The 12951-nt window shown below is 39.9% G+C and overlaps 1 protein-coding gene across 3 annotated transcripts in view; it reads right to left on the minus strand.

Annotated features, from left to right (window-relative positions):
- PCLO (piccolo presynaptic cytomatrix protein) overlaps positions 1 to 12480 on the minus strand; it is a 329242-nt gene extending 316762 nt beyond the window's left edge. For all 3 annotated transcript variants that reach the window (XM_048300868.1, XM_048300870.1, XM_048300867.1), the window contains exons 1-2: positions 12148 to 12480; positions 5045 to 6305 (exon numbers count right to left, since the gene is read on the minus strand). In XM_048300868.1, the coding sequence (XP_048156825.1) occupies positions 5045 to 6305; positions 12148 to 12389 (1503 nt within the window). In that variant the 5' untranslated portion in view covers positions 12390 to 12480. The remainder of the gene's footprint in view (positions 1 to 5044; positions 6306 to 12147) is intronic.
- Between the last annotated feature and the right edge of the window lie 471 nt (positions 12481 to 12951).

Consider the following 12951-nt stretch of genomic DNA (forward strand, 5'->3'; position numbering starts at 1 on the left):
ACCAACAGCTTCCTTTACTGTCATGTAATCAACGAAGATTTAATAGACTAATTTCTATTAATTTTATTGTAAGTATAAGCAAAACTTAACTGGATTCACCACAGGAATTATATCCATCTTCCTTATTTTAAATTATTATATATTGTTCTCCCTATACAACCTAAAAATAATGAAAACAACTGAAGAAAATTAATGCTCTTCTGACTGTTTAAATTCTGTTTAGTTACTGACCCTACTTCATGCCCAAGTATGTTTAGGATATTAAGAGCTGCAGGACTTTAAAAAAAAACAAATACAAATACCAAAAATCATTATAAAGATTTGAACTAAAATATTATATTTTTAATTAAATGTTGTGATATTATTGTAAATAAAAACAGAGGCAGAAAGAAAGGAAAAAATAAAAAAAAAGGCAACAGTATGTAGTACAATTGATACGGAAAATTTCTAGCCCTACCAAAAAAGTTAAAAAAATAGATATGCCCTCCCCCACAAAAATTTACAATAACAACAAAAAAAGAAAATAGTTCAGATTGGGTTAAAAATGTTTCATGTTGAATTGAAAAATAAATGTGCAATCCAGTAAAAAGTTCTATTTGATCAGAAACCATACAGTCCACTTTGAGACAGTCAACTGTTTGGGGTTTCTTATCCCTCCTCTTGGAGTTTTTACCCCTCCTCTTTTTTCCATTAGGAAAGTCAGCTTTGGTATAGACACACTGTTTGAAAAAAATAGTCACAAACAATAGTATTTTTTAGAATTCACTTTACCTCCACCGAGAAGAACTTTTGGCAAGTAAACAAATCCTACATCAATACACAGCTTCACATTATCTGAAGGTACAATTTTCATTAAGTTTCTATGTATAAAATTATATTGGGCTCCACGATGAATTTTGAATGGTTTCTCAAAAGAACACCAAAACAATGAATAAAATATGATCTAATGTAGATAAAATTCATGTAGAATAATCCCTCCTCAAAAACCACCTAGAAGACAGGCATCCACATATGCACAGATACACATCAGAGGTGGGCTCAAGTAGGAGAGCCCACACACAGCCAAGTGTCCAACATTAACAGCTTTAACACTCTACCTGATCATCAGCTTTACGGATGACCATCATAAAGAATGTAACGACTTTGTTATTACACTCTAAACCCTTGCTCATTCCGTGTTGCACGTATTTTCCAATAACTACTTCACAGGGAATGAAAATTTACTCCATCTATTGAGCATATGCACTGATCATTTAGACTTAACTATAGCAGTTCATGCTTGTTGCCTTTTTTCCTCAAGATGTCTTTGTTCATTTTCAGAAAGCCTACTCCTATTCGAATGTTCTAAAGGGCTGAATCTTTTTTGGGAAGTGCTGGTTTCTGCTGCTAATGGCTCATGGGAGTGCTTTTGGGAAAATAAAATGGTAAAAAAATTAGAAAAATAAGTCTCCATGTACTAAAATATGCACTCCCTACAAGGTTCTGATATACATGAAAGGAAAGTGGAATAGAGTACCAGTCCTCAAACCTTCTTATATAATTTTCTCCATTACTTTATGCAACTGTTGCTAGGCAGTCATGTGCCATGGTGATGAGTGGAGTATGAATACCTAGACAGATTAGAGAGACATATGCTACTGAACACTTATGTATGGTGTGTTTTCTCTCCAGACTGCTGTACAAAAGCAAGATACCAACTATCCTTCTTCCCCAAGAGGACTGCAATGTCAGATGGTTCAGAGAAACAGTTCAAGGGATCTGATCTTGTGGCAATACAGGTATCACTTTCTGCTCTTAGTTACAGAGTTCTCGCTAGTGAGTTAAAACAGAGAGTGCATATATTACTGCATTTTAAATAGAGGTTTAAAAGAATAAAATTAATTAATTTTTTTAATCTGCACTTTTTATAATGGTTTTACAATGTATGCAATCTACTTCCTAAGCCATTTTTAAAGCTTGTTAAATTCTTTTCAGAATCAGCTAGAAGTATAGAACACAAAAATATAGAAAGATCTATATTGGAAAAATTATTCACTCGATTAGTTTTGAAGACTGATCTACCTTGTAAGAAACTTGTAAGAAGACTATCTTAGGAAAGCAATTCAAGCAGCTGCACTAGGGAAAATGTTAGAGAACAAAAGTCAATTTTTTTTCTAAACAAATGGATTCCACTCCTCACGCCCAATTTGAAATTATTGCTTCCAATCAGCAATGTGTTTAACATAAGCAATAAAATCAGCAGTTATAAAGGACATGAGAAAAGCACAATGCAGAATTCCAGAATCATGAAACATGGCAAAAAGAAGAGCAGGGAAAGCCAAAGTACAACAGTAAAGTCAGTAAGCACATGGGTAAGACACAGATTTTTGGTCAATAATACTTCAGAAGAGCTTAAAATACAAGAAGCCAAAATAAAAAAACTTGCACCATAAACAAGAAAACTGACAGCCAAGTCACAAACCATGATTTTTCTGATAAACAGGAAGAAATGGATAAAGTATTGTAAAAGAGGAATCAGAAGATTTTGTTAATAAGCTAAATACTTAAAGGAAACAGAAACTAGAAAGAAATTTTGATAATAACTTAAGAGGGAACCTTGGCAGCTGAAATAAGTGATTTTTTTTTTTGTATGTGCCAGAGCAGGTTCTATTAACTTTGATCCCAATGTTCAGTAATAAAGTCAGATGTGATTTTTGTCGTACTTCAATGGCAGACTGGAGCAGGACACCCACAATGAAGTTTCAGCAAGACAGCTGGTGGTGCAAAGCTGAGCAAATGAGAAAAGCCTGAGTGGGAGTCAGGAGATTGGAACTAACAGCTGAATAAATTAGATGTCCAATACCTTCATTTACTGAAATGATTTCATTATGAAATAAATGCATATCCTGTGTTTATTTCAATGTGTAATATGAAATTCAAATCTTCTTTTACATATGTATGCAATCAGTTAGTCTTAAATGCAGCTGTATTTATTGTCTAAAAGTCCTGAATTTCACACTTACAGAGTACCTACTTCAAAAACTAGTAGTTATTCACAGAATTTCCAAACACTTGGAAATCTTACATAAACTCTCTCTCAAAACCTAGTTCATTTGAACATACCAAAGTTGTTGACTATTTCCATGGGAAATCTGAAGCTTTTAAAGGAAGACAAACTTGGGGCTCCGAGAGACTTCAGGAGTGCACTATGGAAATGAACAACTCAGCACTCACAAATAAATGTAAGAAATTCTGGCCTAAAAACACTGGCAGAATTTGAAGGCAAAGGTTTGTAATAAAACTTCCTCTTTGACTTTCATATCAGTCCATCACTGATATAAATATATGTATATCATATATAAATATATCTTTTTTTACATCAACAGTCCAGATATATATATATATTTATATAAGATATATTCATATATGATATATATATATTATATATATATATATATAAAATATATATATATCATATATGAATATATCTTTTTTTACACCAACAGTCCAGAATGACCTTTCCTCATGTAGACACTGAAATACAGACAGCTGGTAAGTTGCAGAGGCTCTGAAGTTTCTGCACACAGATGTTCAAGTCACTCCTTTTCCAGTCCAGGCTTTAGTGCCAGCTATCTCAATCCTCAAATTCCTTAAACTCAAAGAAGATGTTACACTTCTAAACCAAGCAATGTGCTATCAGTGGTTACTGCAATTAGTCTTTCAGGCTTAAATTTGCAATTTTAACAACAAATCAATAGATCATATTGCTGGATGCAAAAAGTCTGCTGTTTGTTACCAGGTACCCACAAATAAACGTGCACTGGAAAGAAAACCAACAGCTTGCAATGTCCTTAAATCATTGAGGGGCTGAGTACACAGGTTGCCCAGCAAGGCTGTCAAGCCCCCATCCTTAAAGATATTCAAAACTGGCTAAATCTGCTTTAGGTGACACTACTTTGAGCAGAAGCTCAGAGTACACCATATCCAGAGGACCTTTCCAGCTTCAGAAATTCTTTGATTCAATTTTGAATGTATAGGTAGTATTTACCAGGTTCAAAATACAGTAGCAGTCTGTACTTCTTCCTGTGTGCATCTCAGACCGGCTAAACTAATACCAAAGCAAGACCAAAAAAAAGTTTTTCAAATATCCCTTCTATTTATCAATAGTTAGCCCTTTGGTGCCAGGTCTACTATGCTTGAATTTCTATAAATTGACAAAAGTGTTGGTACTGAAAACAAACCCAAACTACATTGCAAATTTAAAATTAGATATCAGGATGCACAAAAAGCTGTTCAGCTGTTCAAGCAGTAAGAAGAGGTCAAAAAGTTACATGAAGACTTATTCCCATGCAGAGCAATAAAGAATATATATAAGCAATAAATCAAGTTACTACAAACATCACGTTAAAATAAATTCATTTGAAGCCCTAATATTGCTTTATATTATATTTTATAACATTTTTATGTTATAGACTTATAGCAAGAATGGTGATCAAGATTAGAAATAGTCCACAAAGATCTTATGCCACAAGAATGAAATAACCCATGTACCACCACGCCAAACTCATGACTCTGGCTTTCAACTAACAAACACTCACTGACACAGTTGTAAAGCTAATCCACTCCACATCCTTTCCTAAGCCACACACTGGAGTTATGAAGACTGATTTTTTTTTTTTTTTTTTGCTTAGTTAGTTCTTATAGCAGAAAAAATTATTTATCTATAAATATATTTGCACATGAGTTTTGTGGTCAGATTATAAACATAGAGAGCAGGTGCTTAAAATCAATCAAAATAAGACAAAAGTCATATTGGGGTTTCTCCTCTTTTTACATGAAGAGAACAAATTTCTAAATCTATATGAGCAGAGAATTATTATCTTCTTTTTTTTCCTCCAGTTTCACCATTTTACTCATAAGCAGTTTTCTGAAATAGCATTAATTTTTTCACTGAACTTGTTAAATTATCATGATGATGTACCGTAGCACATCTGATGTTTCAACATAACAGAGGTAAACTTCATTCTTTGCTCTGGTAGTGAGCATCAGTTTGAAAATTACTCACCTCTGTGATATGAGGATTAGGATTGAATCCACACAGGCTGCAGACTACAGTGTGACACTGGGTGCATGTGTTGTAGTTGGCCTTTTCAGGAGTGTGCAGCAGCAGCTCGGTGGTTGTACAGAGAGGGCAGAAGGTTTTCTTTGGGACGGACTCGGTGGGTTGGCTTGCACCAGCTTGCTTTTGCTCCAGAGGTTTTTCAGGCCCTGGTTGCTGGCCAGATGGTTTTGTAGGTCCTGGTTGTTGTGCTGGGGGCTTTGTGGGCCCTGCAGTCTGAGAAGGTGGTTTCGTAGGTCCTGCCTGGGGTGGCACTTGTTTTACAGGCCCTGTTTGCTGCAGAGGTGGCTTCCCAGACCCAGGCTGTGGTGGCTGTTTTGCAGGTCCCGTTTGCTGAGCAGATGGCTTTTCAGGTCCAGGTTGCTGAGAAGGCTGTTTTGGAGGCCCTGCCTGCTGTGAAGATGGCTTTACGGGACCTCCTTGCCGTGCAGGCTGCTGCAATGGTTGTTTCGCAGGTCCCGGCTGCTGTGATGATGGTTTTGTGGGAGGTGGTGCTTGAGATGTTGTTTTAGCACTGTCTGGTTGCTGTGGGGATGGTTTTGTTGGGCCTGATGACAGTTTTGCAGAAGTTTGTTGCTGAACAGGTTTCGCTGGTTCTGATGGTTGCGGCTGAGATTTTTGTGGTCCTCGTGGCTGGGGTGGTTGTTTCACTTGCTCTTGCTTAGCATCTGCTGGTTGGCGATGGCCTGGTTTCTGAACTTGCTTTGGTTCCCCAGGCTGCTGCTGCTGCTGCTGAGGCACTGGCTTGGAAGACTCCGTTTGTTGGAGGGTAGGTCTTTGTTGTCCTTGTTGTTGAACAGCTGGCTTCGGAGACTGTGGTTGAGTTGGATGTTTCGCAGGGCTTCTCTGCTCCTCAGGTTTCCCTTGCTCTTTTGGGGTCACTTTTTGTTTCCTACCGGCGTCTTCATGGGTTGTATCTGAATCCGATATCAAATCAAAAGGATTGAATTTGTTCACAACTGAAGTGACTGCACTCAATGGATTGGCTTCTGAGAGAAAACTGGGCATCATACTTGGCTTCTGATCTTCCTTAAAATCAGTCCTGGACTTTGATTCACGTAGACTAAGAGAAGAAGGGCTCCGTCCAGGTGCCCATTGTTCTGTCTTCAGCACATCTACTGTTCTGCTTTTACTTAAACCTGGTGGTCCTGGATCTGGAGGCTTACCCGGTTGTCTGGGATGGTGGCTTGAATCAAGTTCAGGATGTCTGCAGAGAGAAAATGTAATAAAATTAGAATAGTGCGTAATACTAGAAAAATTAGATAAAATAAGATATATCAGTAACCCTGGAAGTGCACTGCTAGTGCTGTGAAGTTTCTCAGTGCTTAAGTGTTTTCAAGACCAAGGTTTATAACAAGGTGCATGTAAAAGACATTTAAATAATCATTGTTCTTTAAAGGCTCATACAAGTATTCAGTCATAGATTGTTTTATTCTTTAGAAAACAATCTAATACAACAACATTCAACCACATACCTTTTCTTTCAGAATTCTGAAGAATTCAAAGCTAGAACTTCCTATTATACCTATACCCAAGTGATTAACTCTCCCCCCTACTCCTTGGGATACAAAACCAGGGAAACAGACATGTCAAAATTAGCAGATCAAATAATAATAATGCACATAATAATGCAATATAATAATGCACATAATAGTTCAATATAAAAAAAAATGCACAATGCAAAATGTTTATGTACTTGTGTTCTGGCTACTTGTACAAAATTTGGATATATTTACAAGTCAATATGCAGCAGGGATTTAAACTCCTAAAATTCATATATGTTAAGGAGTATATGCTTCTCTGTAAAGTATTTCTTTTGGCACCCATCCATTCACAAATCAGAGGAGTTTTCCATCAGATAAAACAGATGTCAGTTCACAGTCAGCCCTGAACTTTTTTTTTTTCCTTTGCAAATAGCTATCATAGTTCTTCTCAGCCTCATCCCAACAATTCACACTGTTGGGATGTATTAAAAAAAAAAAAAAATCAAATCTTATTACATTAGAGAACTGGGAAAAAATCCTTGCAACAGTATTTTGCTATATGTTCATGCAGGAGAAAATGAAATTAAGAATGTAGGAACCAAAATCAAGACCATGGCTTCATATGTGGCACAGTATTTTACTTGTTGCTATACTGGGCTGTAGCTGGGGAAATAATATTGTATTCGCTGCTAATGCTCAGGGATGTAATAAAATATTCTATTCAGTGCTATCACTGAGCTTCTGCTGGAAGATATGGTGCTCTCTTCAGTGTCACAGAAATGTTGCAACTATAAAATTTTCACTTGTCACTTTGAGAAAACGATTCAACTCTGATCTTAGTTTTCCAGACATGAAATTTCTTCTTGGGTATTCATGAGCAAGATAAATAATCACTTATTACATTTAACTGCATTCCTTGACAAATAAATTAATAAATGCACAATTTTAAGAGTTTTGTCAGAAGTCTGCAGAATCATCTACAGTAACCACATTAAAAAATGTATTTTACATTGTTAATGTCACCATGGGATTACCAGTATTTCTGATTAATATTTAGTTTCCATTACATGGCTAGCAATGGCAAGACAAAAGGACAAAGCTAACTGGTAGAAATTTTTGTGCATGTAATTCTCACAACGGGATTGCTCATAATCTTGTATCTGCCTTTTTCTGTTAATTAAAATTTCCACAAATACTTGCTAAAGACAAACTATTTCCAGCCTTCCACAATTCCATTTATCCTTTCCCATCCTTGTGTACGTATTGACCGCAATACTTGGAAGTTTACAACCTTAATGTGCAATCCACTGGAGTAGGTGTTTTTCCACTGGCGTCAGTGAACATTGATTAACTCACAAAGAGGAGAGTTTAGAAAATCCCAATGATAATCTAATTCTTCCAAATATCTGGCATTTTTGCTGGCTAAAAGAACAATTTTATACTCTCATTGGCACCTAGGTAGGTCTACCTGCAGTTCTGTTTCTTGTTATTTAGATAAGCACTCTAGGTTTATCTGAGGAGGCGCTGTTTACCATATGAAAACATTTCAATTGGTCTGTTAGCAGCAGCTTGGTAACACTTCCAGCATTCATGTTTGTAAATGTTCAAACTCTTGGAAGGTTTCATTCAACAATGATAAGAGTGAAAAGGGAGGGGAGGGAAAAGAAATCAACAGTACTATTGAAATTCAGGTCCATAAAGAGGGTATCATGCCCAAATCTTAAGAGTGTGAAGGTAGAAGGGGGTGGGGGACGTGGAACAAAAAAAAACAAGCAAAAAAACCCCAACTGCTTTTAGAAATTTAACTTGGAAATTAGCAAGAAAAAGTAACTGTGGATCCCTACTAGAGTAGAATTTTTATCAGATAATGTGTTCCATAAATTTCCACCTGATCAGATATCAGGACCTGGAATAAGATTAAAACCCATGAATCTAGGATATAAACTCAGGTGATTCCCAAAGCTGCTGGTGTATCCTGAAGACCTGACTTGTCTTGCCTTTGTACATAACAATGTTTCTAAGCAATGGAGACAGAGCGTGGTTAACTAGTGGAAGAAAAAGCTTTGAAAAGACAAGCTTCTTGAGAAAGGTTACTTCTGTCTAAAGCCAGGACTTGCTCCATTTAGTTTCACGTACCCGAGAGTGGAAGTCTTCTTTCCTACAACCATTTTACAACCAACTACAGACTGACATTGCAAAATTTTAATTGAGCTGGAGAATCAGAATCCTCAAACTAAATCTTGTATCTATTTGACAAGAATTTTCTAACTTTCAAACATTTTGAATCATGAAAAGCCCACAATTGTTTTAAAGCCTTCAAATCAGACCCAACAAACAAAATAATTTAGTTCTCCCTCACAGAATGTTTTTCTTTGTGCTGCTGTGTTTCCCCTCACTTTGGTCTTGATTCATGGAACTTATCTCTATTCATTTACATATTACAGCCAAATCAAAGCTTACTTTGGAGTAAGCAGAGATTTAACAAAAAGACCAATAGTGTAGTTCTTCAATTCCATAACTACAAACACCAATTAAGAAGGCGTCACCTCAAGACCGAAGGCATGCCTTTTCCCTATTCATCAGTATAAATAACTTCAAAGACAAATGCAGTAATAATGCAACTCAAAGATAGCTAGATCTTTTCGTATCTACAGACAACATAGGGAAGATAGCCCAGTGGCTAATTTTTTTTTTTTTTGGTCAATAGAACAATGACACTAAAAATACATATTTCTTCTGGAAAATACACCATAAATATACTTCAAAAGTGTGAAATTCATCAAGACTTCTTAGCATTTCTTATCAAAATGCAGCAATTTTTTTTTTATTGCTATCTACTGTGACCAACTTATTGAGCTGGGGGAATAAAAAAAAAACAACAAACACCATCAAGCACCTGTATTAGATGGTCATATATTCAGTTGGTCATCTAATCCTTTCAGATATAGAATAACTCCTCAGGAAGTGAACACTGGAACAGTTACAGAATCATTTGATGAAGCTAGAACAAATGGAACCTGCTTACAAATTGACTGTGTTTGTTTCAGATAAATTTCCCAACCATTAATTTTCTGAAGACAGGCAATTGAAATAGGATAGAAAAATTTCCATAGATCCTAAACATCTCACCGGAACTCCAAGAATAAAATGTTCATTAAAGAAAAAAAAATTTAAAAAACCTAGAAGGTACATTTGAATTAGTTCACTCTAGATGCTCTAAATCTAAATGTTTATATTAAAATTCACAAGATTTAAAAGCTCAAAGCCTACAGAAGTTCTAGAATGTACAGCATTGATTTTAAGGTGGTAAAGGTCCAAGATGTTAACTGGCACATATATTACTTACTATTAAAAATTCTGTATTTGCAAAAATTGTTACCTCAGGATACCATCAATCATGAGGAATTCGTATACTTTACGGTTACTTTGGGTGCAGGAATGAGAGCATTTAGAATAGGAAATAATTATTAGACTTTAATGTTATAATGGGAATCACAAAGTAAAAATCCAGTTAACATGTTAAAAACTAACAGACACTCCAATAAGGACACTGCCAAAATCCAAAGCTATATGAACTGAAAGCCTGAATTCCTCTTTTGATCACACTCTGTTGCTTAGCATTTGGACTGGGAAAAAAAAGAAAAAAAAAAAAAAACTAGTACCAGTTTTAGTCTGGAAGAGGGCGATCCTTAATCCTTAGAAGAGTCTTACTCCAAAGGTTTTGTTTGGATCAGGTTCTTGATAATTACCCCTAACATTCTTGGCAGATCTCAACAGTAAAGGAAACAGCAAGAGGAGAAAATAAAGGCACAAACCAAGAGACAAGACAAGTAGTAACTTCATTACAGTGGGACAGGCACAAAGATACTATGATGGGAACTGCTATAATAGTCAAAGTTGACATTCTGACGTAAGGTAAAAGGCTGTCATTCACAAATTTAGAGTCCCTTTACTTTAAATAGAGGGTGGAAGTATGGTATGCTAACAAGATCAAAGTAGCTTCTCATATAAATATTTTTGTAGGAAAGCAGCCATTTATAAATGCAGAGGTATTCACATTGCAATGAGTTCAGCCTATTCTAAAGACTTCCATGAACATTTATTTTTTCATGCAAATGTTCCAGTAAAAAGTAAGTTTCAAACTACTTGTGTCTTTGTTCATAGACTGTTATATAAAAGGGAATTTTGAGCTTAGTTTCCCGGAACTAAAGAATATTTCTTTTCCTCATTAACACCTATAGAAGCTGTGCAGAGACCTGAATTGAATGGAAAATTTTATTTTACACACAGTGCTAATGCTTGATCAATAATTAAGCAAGACATAAAATAGGAAGATTTGACTTCCAGTTTTAAAAAATGGAGACCATCATCTCAGGTATAATCTCAGTGACTCCAGTAATTTGCCCAAGAATTAATTTAGTCCCACCCTCCTTGCCTCTCTTCTAGAATTCACTTATATAAACCTTAAATTATATAAACTGAATATGCGTTTATGTGGGGTGAGGTCAATGCACCGTGAAACAGTCAGTCGAGGAGGTTCCCTTCTGCTTCCTCCTTCAAGACAAACAACACACCCAGCCCCGGAGCCGGAGAGCAACAGAGGCGCTGGCCTTGGATGACGGGCTGGGGCGGGGGGTTTCGGGACCGCGGACAGCGACACGGAGCCGGGCAGGGCTGGCGGCTCACGGCCGGGGACAGCGACACGGAGCCGGGGAGCGCCGGTGCTTCAGCACCACAGACAGGGGCAGCCCTGAGGAGCGGGGAGCGGGCTTGTTGCACGTCGGGCTGTGAATTCGCTGAGGGGCAGGGAATGAACGGGGAAGGAAATTACCCCAGCCTTCGGAGAGGCACAATGAGGTAAAGCCATGACTATCCAGAACACTGAATGCCGTAGCAATCAATTTAATCTATAATTTGGCCTCTCCCCTTCCAAATGAAAAAGGAAAAAAAAAAAGAAAAAAACCGAGAAGAAAAATAAGGGTGAAAAAATAGACTGAAACAGACCTCCTCAATCCATGACTATTTAATGAAGCCAAATGATAGTTGTAGAGGTTCAGAATTGGCAGAGTAACGGCCAGCAAATGTGTTATGCCCAAAAGCTTTGGAAGATTCAACAAGATTCTCTCTCTCCATACGCTTGCAGAACCCATCCGCCCCGGGGAGAGCTTCCCTGGCTACTACCAGAGCTGTGGGGCATCCAGCCCCGTAAACCACACAGCCGCACACAGAAAACCAGAACGGTGTCTGCACATCTCTCTCCGCCCCGACACAGAAACTGCCCGTGCTCCAGATCAGTGCAAGGGAGGAAAAGAGGGCGCAGCCCACGGAACCGGGGACCGCCGTTATTATCAGAGACCACTGTAGTGGGGAAAGCCAGAGGGTGCAGGCTCCGTCCTGGTGCCCGAGCCCGTGCAGCCACCCCTTCCCTCCCTCTGCCAGCAAAATGGAACGCCGGCTCCGGGTGCAGCGGGCCCAGATCGTATTGCGACTCGCCCCCCGCCCCACCGCGAGGAGACGGAGAAGGGGGAAGGGAAGAGCGGGAGAAGGGAGATTTTCCGTGCATGCCTTTGCATGGGAGGCGGCTCCGCGCCGGCGAGGTTCCCTCTAGGCAGCCCCTGCGCCCTTGACATGACAGCGGCGATCTGCCTCCTCTCCTCCTCGCTCAGCTGGCTCAGGTCCGCCTCCACCCCGGCCGGGACCAGGCTCTGCAAGGGGGCCGCGGGGCCGCCGCCATCCCCGGCTGCCGCCGCCCCTTCGGGGAAGGCGCCCATCCCTTCGCCTCCTTCCAGGCTCGCCTCGTTGCCCATGGCCGCCGCGGCTCGCCGCCTCTCCCTTCGGGCGCAGACCGGGCTGGGGGGCGGCTGGCAGCCCCGCTCCCCCGCGGGCGCTCAGGGCTCCGCGGCCACCACCACGGCCCCGCGCGGCGGCAGCGCCGGGGCCGGGCTGGGGCTCGCTGGCTGCCGCCGCGGCTGCCGGGGGAGTGCGGCGGTGCCGCCCGCCGCGCTCCGCCGCCCCGCGCAGCGCAGCGCATGCTCCGGGCGGGCGGCTCCCCCCGCGCTCCTGGCCCGCCCCGCGCCCCGGCCTTTAAAGGCACCGCCGCCCCCGCCCCGCGCACCCGCCGCATCTTCAGGGACCGAACGGGGACCCGCTGCCACCCCCGCGGGTGCTGCCTCCCGTTCTCCTCTCCTCTGTGTACGAGGACGTGCTCGCCAGCAGTTAAAGCTTGAAGGAGCCTCGCTCGCCCAAAGCTAGAAGTAAGAGGGACTGAAAGACACGCCTGGAGGACACCCCGCCCAAGCTACCCGTTCAGAGTAGAATCAATCAAGGATCTCAGGTTGCTCCATGTCCTGAACAGCAGAGTTTTGAATG

The sequence above is a fragment of the Corvus hawaiiensis genome, chromosome 4 (assembly GCF_020740725.1).
Source record: "Corvus hawaiiensis isolate bCorHaw1 chromosome 4, bCorHaw1.pri.cur, whole genome shotgun sequence".
Classification (NCBI taxonomy): domain Eukaryota; kingdom Metazoa; phylum Chordata; class Aves; order Passeriformes; family Corvidae; genus Corvus; species Corvus hawaiiensis.